Below are 23,853 nucleotides of genomic sequence, written 5' to 3'. Positions count from 1 at the left end.
CGAGATCTCTAACATTAAACGAATATATTCACAAGCTGCAATCCCCCTCGGCCGCCCTACGACGCGTACTCGCTGTCGCCCATATATTCACAAGCTGCAATCCCCTCGGTCGTCCTACGACGCGTACTCGCTGTCGCCCCCCCCCCCCCCCCCCACCCCCACTCCTTCAGAAAATCCTGGCTGACCTCCTGTGGACGGGGTGCAAAATAGGATACCAGTGTCGCAACGAAGAGCACTAATGCGTTTTACGAAGGATTAATACACGTATTTTTTAACATCGGTCGCGAACAGAAAGCGGGCAACATATACGCTGTAGTATGGTGGGCACGCGTGGCAAGTCCACTCATGGTTTGCGCCGGTCCAGTGTCATGAGACGCACGAGAGTTTGCGGTTTGAACCCGCTTCTGGGCGGGTCCTAGCTGGGAATGGCGCTCGCCTGGGTATTCGAACTAACACATTTCATGCGGACCAGGGCGCTGGGGGCATCCGCGTTTGCTTCCAGCAAGGTCTATGACATGAAGAGTAATATACATATATATATATATATATATATATATATATATAATATATTGAGCCCACTCAGCCTGGCATAGGAATGTCCGCCACCGACCACCAACGGGGGTCGTCCACAAGTGCAGCAGGCTGCTGGAGCAACGAGTCCTCAAGTGAGAGGCGTGAGCTAGTGGGATACTTATGTGTACGCGCACAGCATGAGTGTCAGCCCCGAAATACACACGTTCGCCGAGTTTCTATGAAACACAAGTGACATTCTTCTCCTAACCACATCGTAGCTCGCCACATACATGTGCGCGATACGAGGGCCAACAGGTGTGGAAACAGCGCACGGGCTGGAGGCCATCACCCCCAGTTATATGAGTCACATCATCACTTCAGCGGAGCGCGGCAAGAACCGGTCCCCACGTAATGGAACGTGACTGGGAGGAGTGGCGCACGGTGGCCGCTGGCTGACACGTCAGTGTAGAATGTTGCCCTAATGATCCACTTCTAATAACGCTGAAAATACGGCGCGGGCGTTTCAATGTATTTCACAGTTCAATGCACTACGCATAGCACTTGGAAACAGAAAGTAATGACAAATTCATCAAAGCGTTTCGGTGAAAAAACAATGGCAGCCTTTTCTGTTCATCCACAACCAGCACCTAATAAATAACCCGGCATGGAGCGAACTACCGTCACGTCCATGACACCACCTAGCAACACAGCTTTAAGACCCACAAGCGGCATTCATCGCGTACAACAAACACATCCTGCATCATAACACGCGCAGTTCAACTCACGAACACGCTCGCGTCACTGATACTCCTCCCCGAAGAGCACGTGAACACCGTGACACCGGCCTCGAGCGGCGCTTCTGAAGCATCGTCCAAAGCATGAGATAGCAGCATCTTCATTCCTCTTTCGAGGCCATGTGCTTCATAAGGTTTGCCAGGAGGGCGTTGATGTTCTTAAGGTCACTTTGCGAGTCCGTCTTGAATTGGACGCACTGCGCCACAAAAGATCGTGTCATATGAAAGCTTTACCCAACGGAGCACCGCTACAGGTCGTATCTGTAGCATTTAATAACAAAACCAACATAAGACAGATGTATTTACGTGCTGATGCACTCAAAACTTCCGTGAGATCATCATCACGAGGAGGATTGCACGCACAAAGTCGGGAAAATATAGCACCGCACCATGATTATCAATGAATAATCCGTTTCCCCGACCTTTCATTGTGAGAAGAGTGCACTCAAACTGTCTGATTGTGAAGACCACTGTGATGCATACACAAAACAACCAAGGACCTCAGCTTTCTGATTAATGTCAAGGTCACCCCAAGGACAGACTCCAGCTGACCGATCATAGTAACCAGCACAAAACTGAACAGCACAGAAAAAGAAGCCGGTGTTCGTCGAGGCTTAAGCTTAGCTAACCACAACTTGGGAAGACCATGTGACTGATCCCCGTACTCACCTTCACATCATCTGTGATTTTCACGGCAAGGACGCCCTCCGAGTGAATGTACTTCATTGTGTACCTCACCTGCAAACAAATAGCAGGTCAGGCCTGAGCTTAGTACCCTTCCTTTTACCTACACAAAATATCCACAAGCTGCAGGCTGACGGGAAGGCGCCACCGTGGTACGCTATCACGGACGCCGTCCGCAATGAATACATGCAACTGCAAATGTATGGAACTGGCTACCACAGTACACCTCACGGGAGATGCGCCTGGGCCACCAAAAATATGAAACAAGCCTATCGTTTTGCCGGCAAAAAAAAACAGGTCAAAACCATACCCAGCACTACCAAGCATTAAGCATGGCCGCCGCCACAGCTGGCGGCCTGTCGCACAGACGATGTCTGACAGGCCTAAGCCATTAACCACAACTCATTGTGGTAATACTTTGGCGCCGGTAGCGGGACTCCATGAACAAGGGCCGAACGGTTCGTTCGCACCAGGCCCGTACATTTGAAATGTTTCGATACTGCATTCAGAGATTTGAGAGAGCAGTTTTGCAAAATCAAAGTGCCTTCCCCCATAAGTGACGTGTTTTGGCAGTGATGTATGCAGGGGGTCCCCCGGAAGAACACAAAAGCTTGTTTGAATGACAAAAATTGAATGGCAAAAAAAAACTTCGGCTCTTGCAATGGGTGAAAGTGGCTATGCAATCCTAGTCGGTTACGTTCTATTTTGATGCGTACATATGGTGTGACGCATCCACAAGGTCGCACCATTCCTTTAAACGAAACCAAATGACCAGTGAGATACCTGCGTATATGTTGCACCATGCGCTCTATGTTACCAGGGTACACGCGACTTTGATGTTGTTTGATATGGTCAAAACGCAACACTTTCAGCATCCTTGCAAAAAGTGTAGTCTCCGGTCCTATTCAGCGCTGTGGCCATTATGTCCATGCACGAACCGTTACACTGCATGGGAGTATGGTTGCGCAAGGCATATTATTCATGCATATATGCATGAACATTGCACATGTTGCAATGTTCAACCCTTTGCGCTTTGGCTCGAAGAGTTGAAGGGAGTATTCCACATTTGCAAGGGGTTTTGAGCTGACATAAGCATGTTGAAGGTCATTCCATGTAGTCCACAGCCCTGCCCTTCTTGAGACATAAGTCCTCTGGTTTCTGAGCTATCCGCTCGCAAACATATGCGGACTATGTCATGCAGACTATTTCCAGATCACTTAGGCACTCATGATGGCATAATGGCGTCATCCAAAACCTACCATTCAATGGGTCACGCGATGATTGAGGTCCTGGAAAACATAATTGTCGAGTCGTTCATATCTGGTTTTCGTGTGCACGATTTCCAGCGCTCGTGCTCTCAATCGATGTTGTGTAAGGTACGATGATGAAATCAATAAATAAGGTATTAAAGAGAATATTTACTAAAAAGAAAAAAATGTGTTGTCTAGAGCAGTCTTTTCTACTTAAAAGCATACAAAGAGCTCTAAGAGTGAGCTTATTTCATCACGTCTGATATTTGCTTCAACATCTTCAAATGTGGCACATTCCCTTAAACAAATGGCTTGCCGACGGAGTACATATGGCGTCTCTTGTCTACTGGGCATAGTACATACACTACCACGCACCACAATGAATACGTGCTGCTCTGATTCATATCACGTTGCTCGATTTACCTCCAGCAGCCCGCATCTACGCTCTCGGCATTTTAGGTCCCTTTACCGAATCATGTCCTTGATAGTTGCGCCTGCGGATGGTAAAGCTTTACTATTAAGCCGTTTCTCCAACAGAAACCTGATTGCAGTTTACTTGGCCCGAACCTGAACGAGCTCATTCGTCTGTTTTTCTGCTGTTGTTTTTTTTTTTAGTGTGCACCGGGTGGTTCTTTGACTCGTCCCCTGCGCTAACATATTAGGGGCTTCCCTACAAATGTTCTGTTGATAAAAACGTGCTTATCCATTAACATGTGCTCAGCGTTGCACAGATGGCTAGAGCACATCGTGACAGTGAGATCCGGGTTTACGTTTCGGCGTGCTGGTTCTGTTTGTTGTTCCCTGAAAGTCACCCACGCTCAGTTGTCAGAGTGTCTAAAGCTATAGTCGAAAACTTATTGCCGAGTGAACATCACTTAAAGCCCAAATCTAGCGTGCAAAATGTGTTTACATGTGCTCTGAGCGGGGGCTGCCCCAGCTAACTGCGCTTATCACGCCCGTCATTGCTGACTGGGAGGTGGTGAGATCACACTGTGCAGACTACGGCAGGTTCTAAACAGAACTGAAGCATCTCAATGCACGATATCGGCAGCGTGACGGGTTGGTATATTACACACAACGCTCTTATATGGAAAGGGATAACTACAGGTACACGATGAGCTGCTTTTGCCGGCGGCGAGGACGTTACAGCGGACCTTAAAGTTATCAGTCTAGCATTTCAAAAATAATTTCTTACCTTCATTGGGTTCGCTAGATACAGATGCTCGACAGCCTTCTCAAATTCTGGCCACGACTTTAAAAATGTCATGGCGCCGCTCAAATACAAAAAACAGACAATGATAAGAGACGTTGCAAATATAAAAACTACCTATTTGATAGTAATATTTAGGCACGAAGAAGCTTATCTATTCCATCTTCATCTGCTGTGGCCCGTACAAGATGATTCCACTCGATCACCTGGAAAAAGACTCAATTTAGAAGGCTTGCACTATACAAATCACAAAACCTCAAGCGCATGCCATCCTCAACAGGTGTGTGTTTGGTCACATTTCCATTTTCGCGTCCATTTCGTATATCTCAAAGAGCGCCGGTCTCACTCACAGAGAGGAGCAGACTCGGTGAGCCCAGGGTTAAAAAAAGACACGAGCCCGACTTCGAACCCATTCATAATAATAAAATATATTATTTCAACGACATGTGACGTGTAATACCGAATGAAAGCTTTCAGCATAACTACCAAAGGCTAAAAGAATGTGTGTGTGTTTATCCAGCATTCCCCCAACAACACGTGTTTTTACAAGTGACCTCAATCCACAACATTTCTATGTCATATCAAGAATCCATAAAATCATCTTATAGTTACGTCCGAAAAAAAATGTGTGGGCGTTGGCGCTTACGAAGTTGGAGGTGGCCCAACGTCATTCTAACTAATAATTAATGCATCTAAAACAAAATTATTGAATATGGGGAGCACCAGCTGTTCTAGCCTGGACTAGCACCCGTCAGCTGCACAAACTAGTCTCCTCACCTCCTGCACACTGTGTCTGCAAACTGGTATTGCGCATCTCAACAAAACCGCACAACGTTCCTTATGAAAATGCAGATTTCGGCCCACCCCGCCACAACACGATGCTGTGGATCACGCCACAGTTTTGGCACGCGACGGCCAACCGGTTCCCGACAGCACCGGATTACGGAGCCAGAACTTTTGATAAGCATTTTACGTAGGACTGACAATTAACAAGATTTCAAAGCCATCCAATACATTTCGCATACTTGCTCAACCTTGATTGTTTGCGCGTCCAACCGATACGATCTATGTCTCAGGTGTTTGCGCACGTTCTGCGCTCTGGAACGTGAAACTAGTGGCGCCAGATTACGAGCGCAGCACGTACTGGAACTAACCAGCATGACTAACGGCATAACCTCAGAGGCGACAACTGCAGAGAGAGCCGGCCGTCCCGATTTCATTGCCAAACTGCTCTACAAATTAAATCGAAATTGCATTCCGACTGAGAGCTGGGATAGCCAGCGCTTCAGATGACATTCACAATGGTGAGGGGAGAGGTCGCGATGTTCTAGAGGTTGTGACCTGCGACTCCCACGGGGATGGCCTGGGATCCACTCTCCGCTACACCATGCCTCCTTAGCACGAGCATGATCACCGTAATCGTAGGCGTTCCATAAAACGAATCACCGTGGCATGTGCAATGCCAATTAAATGCAATCGCCATGGCATGTGCAATCACCATGAAGTATGTAATCACCATGGTATGTGCAATTCCCATGACATGTTGAACTACCACATTATGTACAATCACCATAACATGTGTAATTACCATGTTGTGTGCAATCACCAAGGTGCATGCAGTCCCTGTGACATGGGCAACTACCATATCATGTACAATCACCATAGCATGTGCAATCACCATGTCATGTGCAATCACCATGGTATGTGCCATCACCATGGCATCCCCTCAAATTTGCTGATGGCATTATCAACTGTCCTCTTAGTGTAGAGTATAGCAGGGCAGTCTCATTCCAAAGCCACTAACACGTGCAGGCCATCTCTATGGTCTGGAGGAGAGGCACTTGACATGCAATCCACTGGCAATGAGTGTGACTCTGGGAGGGATCAGTGTTTGGCTCAACTGACGTGGAAAGGTCAGCTGGCAATAAGCCAAGGAGGATTGACATGCCCTGGGAGCAGCCGTTCTGCAGCCACGCCAGGTGTGTGAAACCCTAACCAGTCCACCTGGGAGATATGACACAGGCAAAATGATAGGGCTGCAACATACTCCTTGCTGAGTTTTTTGACATCAGTGTGACAATAAGTGGTTTTGAGATACGTCTATCTCCGTGCGAATTTGATTTGGGGTCACGCATGATGCATTTTGCAACCCAGAAAAGACCCCAGTCATAAAATCCCCAAGTGCTCAAAGGCATGGGTAAAACCATGTCCTTGTTGGTTACTGAAACCACATAAGAGGTGAACCACAATCCAGATACAATCCTGAAGTGAGGATCAATCCAAATGCCACTTCAATGGTTGTTTAGTGTACTATTTGCTAATGCCAGAAGTGCAACTGCACGACGACGCGACGACGCCCCTGGGACATATGTTTTTAAGCGACATGTCACTATGAGCACGTGTGGTGGAGCTGGGCGCTGCGCCATTATGCTAATAGCCTCCATGATTTCTAAACTGAGTCAGAATGTGTCTTACTTCTGCTCATAATTACCATCATCATTTCTCAAACCTTAATTTTTAAACTCAGTTGCAAAAGACAAGACATCTATTTGAGAAATGTCTGCATTGTTATAAATGTGTGCAATATAAGTAGTCGCATGTAGGCTGACCACATCTATTGGAGCTAGTAACGTAATAAAATAATATGCACACAAACCTACCATAAGGTGAATTCTTAACACACTGTCTTGTGGTTAGTTACCATTCCACATATACCTGAATTTTAACCATAGTTATGCCTGACATTTTTGTACAGGATACAACATGAGCATGGAAAGTGTCACATGGAATGAGTGAAACAATACAGGTGCTGGGGGCTAGGGGGTGACACCTCCACTTTTACAACATATGATCCTGCACCTCTCCAATGTTGCCTATTGAATGCATGTTTTCCATGCTGAGAACACTAATAACATCTCCACTGAGACTTCTTTCATACATTTCCCTATCAAAAATATCATTTTTAGGTCAGGATAACCCTGCCAAATGTCATGCTCACACCAACCATCATTTGTCTCAAATCTCCAGACTGTTTCTACACCCATTATACAGAAATGGTTTAACACTCATAACCAATGGACCAAATGGAGATGAGGTAAAAGATATTTAAGAGTAATGTCAAGGAAAATGTGACTCAGGCTTTGAAGTTCATGGTTGTGCAGCATACTCCTCAGCACATTCCACTGGTATGCCCAATATCAGAACATGAACCTTAATGCCAGATATCTACCACACCTTATAAATTACCTTGACTTTATTTCCTTGCATTGTTATGCAAATATGGCTAATGCCTGAATGCACATCATATTTGTAGAACTTTTCACTCAAAGGTTTGAACATGCATCTTAAGGTTGAGAACACTCATTAAGTAGACCTTATGATTTGTTCTTTGAACACACCTCCCACCTAGCACCAAACTAGCACACCCAACATTTTGCACCTAGCCTTTGTGATGAATAAGACTGAAGAACAGCCAACTCAAATGCCAGACAACCTTTATGTATAAACTACATATGCAGAGAGAAGTCCTGAAAAGGCTTATTTCCCTTTGTACTTATCTGCAATAATATCCTCAATAATTGTTTTTCTATGGAAATAAATATATTCTTGCAGGATAATCAGCCCATTTGAGTAGTTTCAGGTTGCCATTTCCATGCCAGTTGGACCAAAACAGTGTAACTTTGGAAAAGAAGCCAAATTTTGCCCAAGGCATAAACAATGCATGGCTATCAATTCAGAATAAGAAGCAAACCCAGTGGCCACCTCTCAATACTCATAACTGCTATCAGCAAGCTCATTAATTGGCCTTAAAGCTGACCTAATAACAACTTAACACATACCAGTCCCCATGACAATCAGGGGTGTCCTTAGTTACATGTAAGCCAGTTTCTGATAATGCAAAAATATTTGGTAAAATCATAGATTCCTTGACTTGCTTCCTCAGTGACAGCAGTGACACAATTTTTAACAGCTGAAAGGTATGCTGACACAGACCTTCCACATGGCAACATCAAATAAGTAGGCATAGTATATTACACCCCTCCTCTTCCCCAGCATGAAAAAATGTATCCACTCCCTTCCACAATTAAATGACATATTTGAGCTGAACGTAAAGTGCAGCTTCACGTAATTCAGGTCAGCCTAACAGCTGAACTTGCAGAGGACTTTTGTTAAAATTATCTCAACACAATTCCTTCCAACATTGGCTCTCAATGAGCTGAAATAGGTGTTAGCCATGCACTAAATCAAGGGCCCCCAAATTTCTACTATGCATGCACAGACACTGCTACCATGAAGTTGTTGCTATGCTAGACAAGTTCCACCTAACATGTATCTTTCACAGCCTGACTTTCCCCACCCAGTCCGCGCAAGATCATCCACTGCAACAGATGCCAAAGTGACATTGATATGCTGAATGCAGCTCAGGTGAGCACTGGTCAGTTCAACCTGATTTGTGGCCAATCTTCCAATACATTTTGCCATAATATCTACTTGGGGTATTTTTTGGTACAATTGCTAACACACTGATCTCACGAGATTACTTCACAATGCACCAACATTAGCAACAACTGTACACCAAACTTGGCCACTATCATTTACAGTGTGTATACACTGAGAATGATCCTCCATTGTTGCTGCTAGACTGAACACGTTCAGCGCACACGCATTTTTGCAGTCACGTACGTCATGACCTACCAAGCGTCCTAGCAAAGGATCCAATAACAGGATTTCTCTGCGGATCCCCAACTATCCACGTGTAAATTTTACTTGTATCGTACCTAGCTGACCTAAAATAAATGGAGTGCAAATTTAGGCCTTAATTTTACCTTACTAACACCCGAAGCCTGACACCTACTAATCCAAACATATGCCGCCTATACTTTGATGCTGCACTATTACAAACTGTGCATGCTTTATACACGTCTTTTTCGCCGCGCCGGATAAGCTGTTTGTCTCATTTTGGCTGTAATTCCTTTCCAGCCTAATATTGCGATAAAGAAAGTTTGAGCTTTTCAAAGCCATTCGCTCCTTTCTGCATTCAATATCAATTCTGAAATGGTTTTCAAAATTAAGTTGCTATTTATGTATTGAAAAGTAAGCTTTAAGCCTATGAACAATTTATGAAAAATATGAAAAAGTAAAAATATAAATATTTAGGTTCCACATCGTCTAGAAATTTTCTACAGTCCCGACACTGCTGTTTCATTTGTGGCGTTTTAATCGTGGTCAGGTGGTCAGATATTGTTAGCAGGCGCCGCTCCTAGCATACCAAATTCCTAATATTTCCTGTTGGTTTTCCGTTTAGTCTCGGTGTTGGTGGCAGAGTATTTCTTCGGAATTGGATCAGTTGTAAATGTGTTGGTATATTGAGCTGGAGAAATGACAGGGATACAGCGAAACTCAGCGTCAAAAAACTTAGTTGCTTATGTCATAAGTAATGTTCGGATTTTGTTTGTCAACCTAGAGTCAGTGTTCACGTCCCACAGCCACGCAAGATGAAGGACATTATTGGCTTCGATTCCTCGCAGCTTTGCTTTAATAAGGAGGAGTTTTTCAAGGTGATTATAGCACTTATCAGAATTTAAATGTATCGTTATTGGTGTCAATTGAAGTACTTTTCTATACTTCTTAAAAAGTTTTTATAGTGTTTTTAAAGGCTGCTGTTTTCTGCAACTTGCTTTGTTATGCTTTCCTGTCTTGGCACTGTCTGAAGCTAGCAATGTTTGAAGTATTTCACATATGTGACATGACTTGAGACAGAAAGCGAGATGATAAACCTTTTTTGAAGTGAATGAGGCTGCCCTAAATTTCCCTATGCTATTTTGCATCTTCTTATGCCTATGCTGTGCTCACCATGTGATGCATGCATACATACATATATATATAGCATGTGTACACATACACATATAATATGTACACATATATATGGGTATATATATACATGTGTGTGCATGTGTGTGTGTGTGTGTGTGCATGCATGCATATATTACATATTGGAATATGCATGGCATGCTACTGATCTCAATTTTTCACTGTAGACTCTGGTTGCAAGGTTTCCCACAAGATGCAGTATGAATTTGCAGTGAACTTTAAGGCATGAATTAAAGCATTTATGGTTTTGATATACAGGAGCTGCTTGCTAGTGTGCAGTTGTTGAGCCAGTGGTCAAATTTTTCAAAAAAGTGGTCAAAAAAATTGTGAAGCATATCATTGCTGTTTCTGGTGTATATGGGTGCAGGTATAGCCTTTCACAGTTCATGCTTATCTTGAACATGTCAAATATAGTATGCTTGCCCTGTCATTAAACCTTTCATTTCCATTAATGTTGATGTTAACATTGCTGGTCAATAACAATACTGGATTGGCATATTGTTTGATGTTCAGTTATTTCATCATGTATTGAGAAATGTATGATTCAGTGGTGTAAAGTGATGTTAGCTTGTTTCTTTTTCCCCTGAGTTTGTAGGTGACACATGAATAACTTTTGTGATGCATAGTGGTTGTATTCAGTAAGGCTCTTTCTCTGGACCCATTCTGTTCAATTCCCGGTTAGGCTTGTTACTGGGACTCCAGCCATTTTGTGCCAGCAGTTTGAAGGTGGCTGTGAAGGGTTATCAAATAATTTTGTGAGTGGTACATGAGCACAGACTTGACTTGCTGACTGATGTATAAATAAACATTTCAGGATGAGTTTAGCGTGGATGGCTTTGTGCTGCGGTACAGGCAGCAGACTGGCCTGGAGAGCCTTCGAACCGATCTGGGCGTCTATCTCAAGGTGCTGCGCTCATCCATGATTGATCTGATCAACCGGGACTATGCCGATTTTGTCAACCTCTCGTCCAATCTGGTCGGACTGGATGCCAGCATCAGCAAACTGGAGATGCCCCTCGGGCAGCTCCGGGAGGAGGTTCTGGTAGGTGTTTGATAGTGTAGCCATCTGGGGACCAAGAGGTGATGCTGCCGTCCTGATGTGGGTAGCATCTTTTACTTACCCCGCATGGCATCGCAACATTGGTTCCGTTATAAGCAGATCATCGAGTCAACACGCCGCAGTCAACAACTGTGATCGTCGCAGCAGAGTTGTTTGGGTTCCTACCAACGATATGCTGCTGGTTGAATGGCATCACTTAGAGGTACCGGTTGTGCCCGCGTGGTTACGTCTGGTGCGGGCCGGGCCGTGCGTCACCCGGTCCGTCTCCGCCGGCAGAGCGTGCGCCGCTCGTTTGATGACCTGCTGGAGCAGACGGGCTGGCGGCTGACAAGGTTGCACCAGGTGCGCGCGCAGAAACAGTACCTGCGCCTGCTGGGCTCGTTGCCCGGCTACTTGGAGCGGCTGGAGGTGCTGCTCAGCAGCTCTGGTGACGACGCGGTCGGCGAACAGGTGCGTTGCTCGGTTCTGCGCGCAGGACAGCTCGGCACCGCGTACACGGCTTCAGGTTTTTCGATTCCGTGGAATTTTGTATCGCTTTTGTTTTTCGTTGAACTTTGAACTTTTTGTGAACAGCTGCGCTGTAATACGCGTCTGCGGCTGACCATGTCTGATAGATGGCCTCTTGTGATACGTCTTGACACCCAGTGGCGCCGTATTACATCTCCTTGCGCTGATTGGTCTCGCATGCCCGCCAATGCGAAGTGCCTTCGTTCGACATACCATGACACCATATACAGCCTCCTGGCTGCCCTCGACTCCGCGACTCCTGGTTCCATCGTCCTGTCCCGCTCCCGTCCACGGCCCCAGTGCTGCACTGACCGCCGCCGCCCGCCGGCCAGGACGGCGACGTGGTGGAGCGCGCCGCCTCCGAGTACAACCAGCTGACGTACGCGCTCTCGCACTGCGGCGGCGCCGCGCTGGTGGCGCGCCTGGAGCCGCGTGTGCGCGAGCTGGCCGGCCGGCTGTCGGCGCGGCTGCAGCACGGCCTGCTGGCGGCTCTCGACCAGGCTGACGCCGACCGACTGGCGCACGTGCTGCGCATCTTCGCCACCCTGGACCAGGTGAGGCGCAGCGCCGCTACGAGCGGCGCAGCCTCCGGTCGGAGTCGCTGCGAGCGGCGCAGCCTCCGGTCGTAGCCGCTGCGAGCGGCGCAGCCTCCGGTCGGAGCCGCTGCGAGCGGCGCAGCCTCCGGTCGAAGCCGCTGCGAGCGGTGCAGCCTCCGGTCGGAACCGCTGCGAGCGGTGCAGTCTCCGGTCGGAGTCGCTGCGAGCGGCGCAGCCTCCGGTCGGAGCCGCCGCGAGCGGCGCAGCCTCCGGTCGGAGCCGCTGCGAGCGGCGCGGTCCCCGGTTGGAGCCGCTCCCTCGCCTGGTAGTTGGGTTCGGCGCTGGGTGGAGGTCGTACTGGTTGCCATGCGTTGATGCGGGCTGCCGCAGCCGCGGCCTGTCGGTGATCGGAAGGATGGGGCTTAGCGTCGGGTGCTGGACCCTGGTCCGTCCGCCTCTCAGTCCGTCTGCCGTGCGGGCGACCGGTCTGGTGGATGTGCCGCGTCAGTGGATTCGGTGCTGCCATGTCATTGTGGCCGATCCCCGTAGACTGACCGGGCCCGGCTCCGCGGTCATGGTTGCCGCCCGCAGGATGCTATGCCATCGGACCCTCTCTCGTCGCCGGTGGGTGCGGCCGTGCTCTGCCGTCAGCCGTCTGTCCCTGCCTCAACGGTCACTCTCGCCGACCCCCGCCAGTGACCGTGTCGGCGTGCCCTGCCGCAGGTGACAGAGGCGGAGTCTCTGTTCCGGGAGCGGGTGGTGGAGCCGTACATGGCCGAGGTGATCTCGCCGGCCGCGCTGCGGGACGAGCCGCGGGGCCTCCGCGGCCTTCTCCAGAACGTGCTGCGCTTCGTCCCCGAGCACGCGCAGCTGCTGGTGGCCGTCACGCGCCGAGAGCACGGGTTAGTCGACGCGCGGCCGGCGGAAAGGGGCACCGGCGCGGCTGGCCTGGCGGCCATCGTGGCCCGTGACTGATCGCAGCCGATCGGCGGCGTCACGCGGCGTGACCTGTCGTCGGTTGGTCTGACCCGTGGCGACCTGTTCTGACCTGTGGTCGCGTGGTTTGATCTGTGGTTACGTGGTGTGACCTGCGGTCACGTGGTTTGACTTGTGGTTACGTGGTTAGACATGTGGTCACATGGTCTGACCTGTGGTTACATGGTCTGACCTGTGGTCACGTGGTTGGACCTGTGGTCACGTGTTCTGACTTGTGGTCACGTGGTTAGACCTGTTGTTACGCGGCCTGACCTGTGGTCACGTGGTTAGACCCGTGTTGACGTGGTCTGACTTTTGGTCACGTGGTTAGACCTGTGGTCACGTGGTCACGTGCTGTGACCTGTGGTCATGTGGTTTGACCTGTGGTTGCGTGGTCTGACCTGTTCTCGCGCCGCAGCGCCCACACCGGGCCGCGCTACGACTTCCTGGTGAACGCCGTTTGGCCGTGTATCATCCAGCGACTGGACGACGAGCTGCCGGTCATCTACGCGCCCGGCAACCCCAACACGCTGTTCGAGGTCCGTCGGGGGGGGGGGGGGGGGGGAGGGCTGCCGGAGGCGCCGGCCGAGGGGCACGCGCCACAACACGTACCCGACCCCTGGCATGCTGTGTTTTGCCGAGACTTGACACCAGCGGCCCTTCAGTGGCTGTTAAGCTGCCTGAGGTCGTGAAAGGTTGACTGAGTTTATTTGCCCTTGCAGCACACATCAGCAGGGGATGCCTGTTGATGAATTCCAGTGGTGCAGTTTGCAGAATTGTTAGCGATAATGTACGAGTATGTATATGTCACTGTTTGCTATCAGGATACTGTGAGTGACACGCGACAAATACCCGGCTTGTAGGCGAGTAATTTTAGCCGGTTTGGTGATCCTCAGCGCTACACGGCCAGCATGGATTTTGTTGAGGAGTTCGAGGCGGCCTGCGGCACGGCAGCCAGCGTTGAGAGACTCCGTAACCACGAGGCCTACGACAGGTTCATGAAGCGCTGGAATCTGCCTGTCTACTACCAGATCAGGTCAGCTGAGTGGACGCGTGCGACGTAGGGATCGCCGAACAATGGCGACAATTGTAAGCTCATGTGGGGTGATGGGGACTGCGATGCAAGTATGCTAGCATGTACTCTACGTCACTAGGTACTGGCTCTTTTGGATGAAGCATGTCTTCCACAACTAGCACTGTTCCGTGTGTGTGGAATATCAGGTCATCAGGAATGCGTATAATGCTATTTCGACCCTTGTCGAGACTTCTGGAGACTCCAGATATGCGGATTGTGGTCCGACCATGTGACGCTGTCTGTCCTTCCTGACCTGACCTGACCTGACCTGACCTGACCTGGCTTGGGTTGTCCTGTCCTGACCTGACCCGATATGACATGGCTCGACATCGAAAGCTGGATTGGGCCTGCTAGTCTGTGTTGCCCTCCCTCCGCCGCTGTCCCGGCTGCCCAGTGTCTTGGTTGTGACTCGTGTTCCTTCCTGCCGTCCAGGCTCTCGGAGACGGACCGCGCGCACCTTCACGCGTAACCCCCCGCCTCCTCCTCCCTAGACGGCGGCGTAAGACCGCAAGACATTGCAGGAGATCACCCAGTGTCTCTGTCCCCAGACTGCAGGAGATCGGCGGCGCGCTGGAGTCGGTGCTGGCCGAGCCTCCTGTGTAACCCCTCTCTCTCCGTGTCCCTAGACTGCAGGAGACCGGCGGCGCGCTGGAGTCGGTGTTGGCCGGGCCTCCTGTGTAACCCCCTCTCTCTTCGTGTCCCTAGACTGCAGGAGATCGGCGGCGCGCTGGAGTCGGCGTTGGCCGGGCCTCCTGTGTAACGCCCTCTCTCTCCGTGTCCCTAGACTGCAGGAGATCGGCGGCGCGCTGGAGTCGGCGTTGGCCGGGCCTCCTGTGTAACCCCCTCTCTCTCCGTGTCCCTAGACTGCAGGAGATCGGCGGCGCGCTGGAGTCGGCGTTGGCCGGGCCGGACTCGGCCGCCGCCATGTGGGCCGCCCTGCGGCGCTGCTGGGGCCGCGACGTCTTCCTGCGGCCGCTCACGCACCGTTTCTGGCAGCTGTCGCTCCAGATCGTGTCGCGCTACAGCACCTGGCTGGGCGGCCGGCTCGAGCACGGGGTGAGTCGGCGGGCCAGGACGCTAGAGAGGTGCTCCGGCGCCGACCCGGGCTCGCACCCGGCTGCCTACGGGATGGGGCCAGAAGCCGTGATCTACTGTCAGCTGGTTTGGCGCGTCATTGACTTTTGAGCAAAGTCCTAACATGTCTGGTTTACAGACGTTCTGCTTTCGTTACATCCTCATTTGCGGATCGATATCAGTGGCATCAGCTTGTTACCTGTTGGTCTTTGCAGGAGAAGGAGAAGGCCGGCTTGAGCCTGGAGGACTGCGTGCGTTATTTGTCGGACATTGCTGACCTCTCCCAGAAGCTGGAAACGTTCATCGACGCGGTTGTCCTGCCGATGGTGCCTAAGATTCCCGACGAAGCCGTCCAGTCCATGAGAGGTATTAACCCGCCTTGTCCGACAATGGGGAACCTGGCGCCGTGTGATTAGGAGATCAGGCGCGTGTTTTCGTCTTGACTGTGCTTATATAAATCGATCTGTTGCGTACTAAACGTTGTTGAGATGCAGACATCGAATACGGTTGACGCAGAAAAATCCGAAGACGCCCGCCCCCATGCTGGTCCGTGAGCGCGCCCCCTCGCCCCGCCTTCAGACAGCCTGGAGACAGGCGCGGTGCGGCTGCGCGCGCTGCCGCCGCGCCTCACCGGCGTCTACACCGAGTCGCTGCTGTCGGACGCCACGGCCGCCATGCGCGTGGTGATGGACATCCCGCGCCTATACCGACGCACCAACCGCGACCCGCCCACAACCGCCTCCGGCTACGTGGCGGCGATGGTGGCGCCGCTCGAGCACTTCTCGGGCACGGTGTGTGCGCGGCTGGAGCCGGCGCTGACGGCCCGTTACCTGACCGGCGTGGTGACGCAGCTCTGCACCCTGTGAGTGTGCGGAGAGCGTTGCGCGCGCGCCGTCGTCGCGCGGTGCCGCTTGAAGGCGTGCGGTGGGAGGGCGGGGGCGGTACGCACCACCGGCTGCCGGACTGGGAGGTGGGACAGAATCGCGCGCTTTGGTAACGGAAAATGTGGAGACTTTTTGATGGGTGTCCGAGGTGTAAGCGGGACAAAACCTTGGTGGCAACCGCTGTACCCTTGGCCAGCATGGCGCGTACATTTCAGACTGCGCACTGACATCCCCCAACATGCTGGCATCGTTTCACGGAAGCGTATCGCCAGCGCCGGGGGACGGCCTGGCGATATGTCCAGTGCTGTGTTGTCGCCCGCCCTGTCCGGTGGTGTCCGCTCGCACGTAACGCCGTCGCGTCCTCCGCTGGGCCTCACGCCCCTCCCTCTCCCCCTCTAGGTACGCGGAGCGGGTCGGCCAGGTGCTCACCTCCGTGCAGCGGATGGAGGAGTCGCTGCGCAAGTTGAAGAAGGCGCGCGCGACGGCGCCGGCGGCGCCGGCCGGCGCCACCGACGACGACAAGATCCGGCGTCAGCTGGCGCTGGACGTGACCGAGCTGGGCCGGCTCATCGGCCGGCTGGGCGTGGCCGCCGACGGCCTGGCCGAGTACCGACATCTGCAGCAGCTGGTGGGGGAGGCCGCCTAGGAGCAGCTGGCCGGGGGAGCCCTCAGGGCGCGGCGCTCGGGCGGGTCGAGGTGCCGGGGGTCGGAGCGGCCGCCGCCTGACCGCGGCACCGGTGCGGGCTCGGCCTCAGGAGAAAGCACGGCAGCTGCTCATGCTGGCGGCGAAGAGGCGGCGCTGACCAGTGCGGGTGCCGGGGCCATCAGTGCTGTCGGAATGCCGGCGCCGAGGCGAGGGTGCGCGGCGGACACGCTGCGTGACGTCATCTCGCGCTCGGCGGGCCGACACGTCATCGACTTGACTCGGCCCGGCGGTGATCACTCTCCATTCCGCTCCGCTTGACGGGACGGGCGCGGGGGCCGACGCTGGCTGACGGGTGTGGCGAATTTATGCTTTGTGAAATAATTGGACAGTTGCTGAAATCCGCTGGAGAGCGTCCTCTCGTGTTCCGACCGCCGGGCCAGGCCCGCGTCGCGGCCTTGGCCCCCGCGCGGGGCCGTGGCTTTCCAAGCAGTGGGCGCCTGTCAGCATACGCGATGCGATACTCCGTAAACGCGGTCGCTGGGTGTATCGTTACGTGCTGGTTCATCGCACTTTGCGGTGGCCTTGGGACTGTGCTGTTACGTGGTTAAGGGCCTTACTACGCAGCATTGAATGTCGTCTTGTTTTAAGATGTTTATTTCCGCCGCCGAATACAGTTTCTCCGACGTTGGACCAGTGTTGTTTGGCCCGTCTCGACAGGTTGTCGCTGGAACTGCCGCGCGTTCCATTTGTTAAGTTCACGGAATGCTGAAGTGCTCCCGTTCTATATCGTTTGCTGTACGGAAACGGTGGAGCGCCAACTCGGAAAAGTGCGGACAGAACATTGCCAGCCCACCCCTGGCTGACGTTTCGGCACTTTGCTCGTGGCATGCGCTGCGGCATTTCCGGCATCGTGGCCGAAGCTTTGCAGAGCACCGTTGTGATGCAGACCAGTGCGGCATTACGCTAGGGAGGAGGGGGGGGGGGGGGGGGGGGTGCGCCGGTCGCACGCCGGCTACTGCGGGCGGGTGAAAAACTGGTGAGAGGCCCGGGCCTGGAAGGAGAGCCCAACCCACGTGTGTCGAGAGCTCACTCCAACGCAACTATGAATTGAATTTTGAGAGGAAAACTGGACGGATTGAATGAATGAATGCACCTTAAATGACTGAAAGAATGAATGCACCTTTAATGAATTAAATGAATGAATTTCAACCACAACTGAAATTGAAATGGACTGCGAATGAGCGGTTCGTGTATGAAGGACTGGATCGCCTCGTTCTGTAGTTACTCGGAGCTGCATCCGGAACAAGGCAGAGTCGTGACTGGGCAGCATTGTTTGTACAGGCAACCCAACAAGGGTGACGGCAGAACCACGGCTGCGAAGTACGGGACGTCCACCCTGACAAGCTATCGCCTGTCTCCTGGACCGCCACCCAGACCGGGAGCGACAGAAGAGCTCGGCTGTAAAAAACTCGACGGCACACATCGGCCGACCGGTGGCGGCGGCGGGCTCGCCGCTGCTGCCGCCTGATCCGGGCTGCGCCGGCAACAGTGTGGCCCGGCGCCGGCAGCCGGCCGCTGCGGCGACACCCGACCGCGGTGAGTACACGCACCAGGCTTTCTACGCAGCGGTGTCCTGGCGACGCTTATCTTGCGCAGTAGCCGTGTAAAAACGTCACTGCTTGCAGAGTGCGCAGGCTTACGGCGCACTGGGTGCCCGTGTAATTGTCGCGCCCCTGTGGCACATTATGCATCATTGCGCAGCGCTGTGTACCATTGCCGAGAAGCCGCACTGCATTCCAATAGCTAGCACAGCGCATTATAGACTAGTGCAGCACGTGATGCACTCTTCTCGCCGATAATTTACCCCGCAGCGTAATGTGGGACAAAAGAATGCACTGCGCGTCCCAACTAACGTGCACTGAGTTAAAGCACAGTGCGCGCTGTTGCAGGGTGATCAGTGAGCCCTTGCAACGGAGCGCATTCTTCATTGGCCCATTCCTCTCTCCGTGGATGCCAATGGCTATGGAATATGCATCCACATTCCGTGACCGTCTGGAGACGATGTACATCTCATGTGAAGCGTGTGTGCCCGGCCCCCGTCCACTGTCCGGTGTCCGCTGTGGGCATCGCTGCCATCTTCTCCAGTGACCCCCAGCCCGCTGCTCAGGTACGACCGCGCTGGTCCGCCTCCTGCCGCCGTCGGCGCCATGCGGGGTGGTGACGACCCGCTGTTGAACGCCTACATCATCGGCTCGGTGCTGCTGGTGCTGGGCAGCGGCCTGGTGTTCTTCGGCGGCGTGCTGCAGCAGCAGGCGGCACAGGCGGAGGCCAACAGCGTCAACGGCACCGATGCCGTCCACGAGCGGCGCGCCGGGGCCGCGCGGGGCAGCGGGCACGGTGGCTGGACCAGAGTCGGACACGGAGGCGGGGGCGGGGTCAGAGACGGAGGCGGAGGCGGAGGCGGAGGCGGGGGAGGGGGCGGAGGCGGAGGCGGCGACGGAGGCGGAGGCGGAGGCGGAGGCGGGAGCGGGAGCGGGAGCGGAGACGGAGACGGAGACGGAGACGGAGACGGAGACGGAGACGGAGACGGAGACGGAGACGGAGACGGAGACGGAGACGGAGACGGAGCGGAGACGGAGACGGAGACGGAGACGGAGAATGGAGCAGAGGCGGACACAAAGACCCGGGGCAGACACGGAGGCGGAGGAGGAGACTGGAGCAGACACTGGGACGATGACGGAGGTAATGTTGAGTAGATGGCCCGCCTCTGCAGCTCTGGGATGTGCCAACGGCAATGGAGAAGGTGCCAGCCGGCACCGTGAGGCGCGGCCAGTCGGCAGCGATGTGCCGACATAATGTGCGGAACGATAAACGGAAGCCGACGGAAATCTGAAGCATCTGGCAACCGTCCGAGACTCTGAATCGCTGATCCCGAGTCGTCACCGTCTGCTGCGCGATATAGTCGGCAGACGCCTGTTTTGCTGTGTGTAGGGCCACTGCAGCACCCCGCGGCCTCTGCGGCTCCCTGGTGGCGCGCGAACAGACCGCCACCTGACGGTCCGGCGCTGGCCGCCGCGGTGCTGCACTCTGAGGCTGGGACCACCCGCTGTCCGGTGACTGACGCGGGACCCCGACCTGGAGGGGGAGGGACCGGCGAGATCCGCGCAGCCGTTGTTCACTTGAGTTGTCTGATAATGTTGTCTGATGTCGGTGTCTGACAATCATAAAACTGCAACAAATTTACGTATTTTATGCACTCAGAATGGCGTCTAGGATGACTCCATAGCTAAGCTGCGGCGGTATTAACCAAATGCTCGTAACTTAGCCGAAGGAGCGTGGTAAAGGTGTCGAAAAAACTAGCACCAGTTGTGCTCAGCACTGTCATGAGCAGGAAGGGTGGCAGCGCTCAGTAGTAAAAACCCGACGCCACACATACGGTTACTGGTTTCGGGGAATGGGGGGGGGGGCTGCGTCTTGGTGTCGCCAATCAGTCTGAGCCTGGCTGTAGTTGCGGCGCGCCTCGCCGCCGACCGCTGCTGGAATACCGGCTTTTCACCGTGAGTACCGGCGTGACAGGACGGGACACGCGGCGGACAGGACACTGAGCACGTGTCTCGCATCATGTTCGCGTGTAGCGTACAACGGCTTTGTACGGCCTGCTGAGTCGGTGCACTGCGCATTCTGATGGCGTCTGCGCCGCTTGCCGGTCGCCGCGGAACGCACTGTGAAACAGTTCGCCAACTTATATGTCCACCTTCACTGCTGCGCTGCGCATCGTTACAAGGGCATCACATCTCGCACCGGTATTGGACGCGATGCTCACCAGCACAGTGATGCGTAACTGGGCCGTTCACTATGCATCCCGGCGCCAGTTCTCCATGTCGTCGTCCTTCAGCATGGAGCCGTCCTGAGATAGTCTGCCGGGTTTGCCGCGAGCCTCAGACGTGTGCTCGCCCTGATAGTGCTGCCCCACGCCCCCAGGCTCAGACGTGTGCTGCCCCTGATAGTGCCGCCCCACGCCCCCAGGCTCAGACGTGTGCTGCCCCTGATAGTGCCGCCCCACGCCCCCAGGCTCAGACGTGTGCTGCCCCTGATAGTGCCGCCCCACGCCCCCAGGCTCAGACGTGTGCTGCCCCTGATAGTGCCGCCCCACGTCCCCAGGCGACGCCGTGTGCCGGCCCGCCCGTCACCCCCTCCGCAGCCGCCATGACGGCCGGTGACCCCCGCTACGGCGTCTACATCATCCTCGCGGTGACGCTGGCGTTGACCCTGGGCCTGGTGTTCCTCACCACGGCGATGCCTTCGGCGGATTCGCACACCGACAACACCAACGGCACCAGTGGTGGCACTGAGGAGCACGCGGAGCGGGTCGCGGACCAGTTCGGAGCGCAGTGGACGAGCAGGCTCTGGCAGGTGCCCAACATGGATGCGGCGGCGTGAGCCGGGGTGGCCGTTGTGGGCAGGTGACAATGGTGTGCTGGCTCGACTGACGTGGCGCGGTCAACGGGACCCGACAGAGCTGAGACTTTCGAACCTTTGACCAGCACCTGTGAGGTTCGCGGCGTGGCCTGTTTCTGCAGACATTTGCTTGACACATGCGTTGCTGGAGTGAAGCTCGGAACGTCTGCAGCCGGTGCCAGGTGCCGCCCCATGTTACGGTGAGGACCGCTGCCGTGCGGTGTGCAGGGCCCGGGGAGCTCGCGTCACGGAACGCTGACAGCCCACGCAAGCAGGGACAGAGCGTGGCGGCGGCACTAAACCAGGATATCGGCAGTGAGGGCGTTTACGAAGACTGTGGTGCCGTTTGGTAAAATGGTCGGGGCTCAACTAGGGGTTGTTGGACAGGTGCTGAATTTGCAAATACCTGTAGACAACATGTTGACGCTTAAACCGCATTCTTACCACTGCTCATCGGCAAGTTAATGCTCCACTGTACCCGACACCCGCAGCAGAGTTGAAAGTGCATGGCAACGGCGTGTAAAAACCAGCACCATTTGTCATCAAGCTTACAATGGTCAAGAGGGAAAGAGTGCTCGGCCATAAAAACCGGGCGTCACACATTGGACGGCTGGTTCCGGCTGGCCCCAGCGCCTCCATCAGCTCCAACTGGCCGCGGCGGCAGGGTGCCTCGTCGTCGTCAGTAAGCCGCCGAAACGCCAGCCTGCCGCTGTGAGTATTGGCAGTGTGCTCACCGCAGGGCACCACGCTCGCTTGTCTCGCGCAATGCACCATTATCGCGCGCCCTTTCCATCGTGCCGTGCATCTGTTTTGCACTGCGCCTTGTTTGGCGCACGCTTTTAAATGCTTCCATGAGCCAGGGGTGGGGGATGTGGTGCAGCTCCAGCTGCACTGAAATAAGCCTTGCAATAGCATCCCATTGCAAAGTGTATGTTCCGGCCGGCTAGCCACATTGTCTTTTATTAGCGGCATTCGCACATTCATTTGCACCTTACACCTTTATCGCATGTTCAGTTGCCTTTAGTGCATTGGGTGTGCGCCTTCAGTTCCATTATGCGCCCTTATTTGCGACATGCACTCTTACTGCGAGTGATGCTCCTTTGCAAAGCGGCAAACACGCCGGAGCAGCGCACTAGCCAATGTATTCACTCCACCTCTCCATTCATGGCAGCCATTACGTGGCTCATCCATGTTCTGTTGTCTACAAACGGCGCACCGGTGCTGGCTGTAAGGATGGAGCATGTTCCCCTGATAACGCCGCCCCCGCCTCCCCAGGCCACGAGTGCGTCCGTCATCCGGACGTCATGGCCAGCAGCGTCGTGCGTCACCACTTCTTCGTCATCTTCGTGGTGTCGCTGGCGCTGGGTTTCGGTCTAGCGCTGTTCGGCACGGTGCTGACCAAGACGCCGACCAGTAGCAGTAACAGCACCAGCAGCACCAACAGCACCAACAGCACCCACGGCGCAGGCGGAGAGGGCGAGGGGCGGGCCGGGCATCGAGGGGGTGCCTGGTGGACCAACCGGCTGTGGGAAGTACCGGACATGGTGGGGGTGTGAGACAGGGCTTTGCAAGTGTACACGAGGAGCAAGAATGAGCTGAAGGAGCGCAGAGAACAGTCAGCAGGAAACCCCGGAGAGCTGAGAGGTTCAACGCCCCACTGATATATTTGAAATGACGGCCCAGCGTTCGTGTTCGCCTTTCGCGACATGGTGTATCCCTGCATTGTTATTGGTTACACTCTTGTGGCCGCTTGAGTGGTTGGTGACCGCACCGCCTTTGCCTGAATGCGGTACGGAAGGCAGAGACATTGGCGGCGCGTCTAATAAACGAGCGGCTACGGAAACGGGGTAAGTGACACACGTCCCGTCCGCCAACGGTCTCGTTATGGATGCTACTGGGACCAGAACGAAGACGAACGCCACGCTGGACGGCCACTAGGGGCGAGGGGTCCTGCCGCATGGCATGGCCATGCAGAGCGCGTTTTGCAGAGCCGGAGGTGTAAGGCGGTACCCGCACCCTGGAAAAGCTTCAGCAGTTGCCTACTCGTACTCGTTAGTTACTTGTGTAAAGAAGCGACGGGCCGGAGGTTATCCGGGAGCTTCAACGACAGAGACACTTTACCAATAGACCGTTCACCTGGGCTGAGGTGCAACCCAGCGCATCAAGCAAGCTTCCTGTGTCTGGAGCTGACACTGAAACACGGTGCCGTATTCCATATATCATCTCATTGACCTGGAATGCTCTCACAGTTGACTCCTCCGGCCGGTTACAGTTTCTATTACAGCACAGCAGCGAGAACCCAACTCGGAGACACGC

General features: G+C 53.9%; 2 protein-coding genes across 2 annotated transcripts; one reads left to right on the top strand and one right to left on the bottom strand.

Annotated features, from left to right (window-relative positions):
* Nucleotides 1-1,021: 1,021 nt before the first annotated feature.
* On the bottom strand, nucleotides 1,022-9,363 carry Srp9 (signal recognition particle 9). Its single transcript, XM_037226283.1, has 4 exons — nucleotides 9,278-9,363; nucleotides 4,437-4,657; nucleotides 1,977-2,045; nucleotides 1,022-1,504 (listed from the first exon to the last, which is right to left on the bottom strand). Exons 2-4 carry the CDS (start codon nucleotides 4,506-4,508, stop codon nucleotides 1,409-1,411), a joined length of 237 nt encoding a protein of 78 aa, XP_037082178.1. The 5' UTR covers nucleotides 4,509-4,657; nucleotides 9,278-9,363; the 3' UTR covers nucleotides 1,022-1,408.
* Nucleotides 9,364-9,690: 327 nt separating this feature from the next.
* Nucleotides 9,691-23,539, top strand: Cog2 (conserved oligomeric Golgi complex subunit 2). Its single transcript, XM_037232732.1, has 16 exons — nucleotides 9,691-10,009; nucleotides 11,137-11,364; nucleotides 11,659-11,832; nucleotides 12,222-12,443; nucleotides 13,149-13,327; nucleotides 13,819-13,939; nucleotides 14,297-14,436; nucleotides 15,339-15,531; nucleotides 15,765-15,915; nucleotides 16,129-16,411; nucleotides 16,833-16,977; nucleotides 18,648-18,675; nucleotides 19,225-19,454; nucleotides 21,241-21,421; nucleotides 22,813-22,950; nucleotides 23,526-23,539. The coding sequence occupies exons 1-16, from the start codon at nucleotides 9,947-9,949 to the stop codon at nucleotides 23,537-23,539; spliced, it is 2,490 nt and encodes an 829-aa protein (XP_037088627.1). The 5' UTR covers nucleotides 9,691-9,946.
* Nucleotides 23,540-23,853: the final 314 nt, after the last annotated feature.

The sequence above is a fragment of the Pollicipes pollicipes genome, unplaced genomic scaffold (assembly GCF_011947565.3).
Source record: "Pollicipes pollicipes isolate AB1234 unplaced genomic scaffold, Ppol_2.1 Scaffold_2555;HRSCAF=2994_pilon_pilon_pilon, whole genome shotgun sequence".
In the NCBI taxonomy this organism is placed as follows: domain Eukaryota; kingdom Metazoa; phylum Arthropoda; class Thecostraca; order Pollicipedomorpha; family Pollicipedidae; genus Pollicipes; species Pollicipes pollicipes.
This window is presented reverse-complemented; position numbering and strand designations above follow the sequence as displayed.

Bases quoted from the DNA above. Each gene is read 5' to 3' on its own strand.
- Srp9 (XM_037226283.1), bottom strand. From the start codon at position 4,508: ATGACATTTTTAAAGTCGTGGCCAGAATTTGAGAAGGCTGTCGAGCAT. The intron at 2,046-4,436 runs GTAAGAAATTAT...ATTTGTTTGCAG, and splicing joins ATCTAGCGAACCCAATGAAG to GTGAGGTACACAATGAAGTA. The intron at 1,505-1,976 runs GTGAGTACGGGG...TTTGTGGCGCAG, and splicing joins AAATCACAGATGATGTGAAG to TGCGTCCAATTCAAGACGGA.
- Cog2 (XM_037232732.1), top strand. From the start codon at position 9,947: ATGAAGGACATTATTGGCTTCGATTCCTCGCAGCTTTGCTTTAATAAG. The intron at 11,833-12,221 runs GTGCGTTGCTCG...CCCGCCGGCCAG, and splicing joins ACGACGCGGTCGGCGAACAG to GACGGCGACGTGGTGGAGCG. The intron at 14,437-15,338 runs GTCAGCTGAGTG...CCGTGTCCCTAG, and splicing joins CCTGTCTACTACCAGATCAG to ACTGCAGGAGATCGGCGGCG.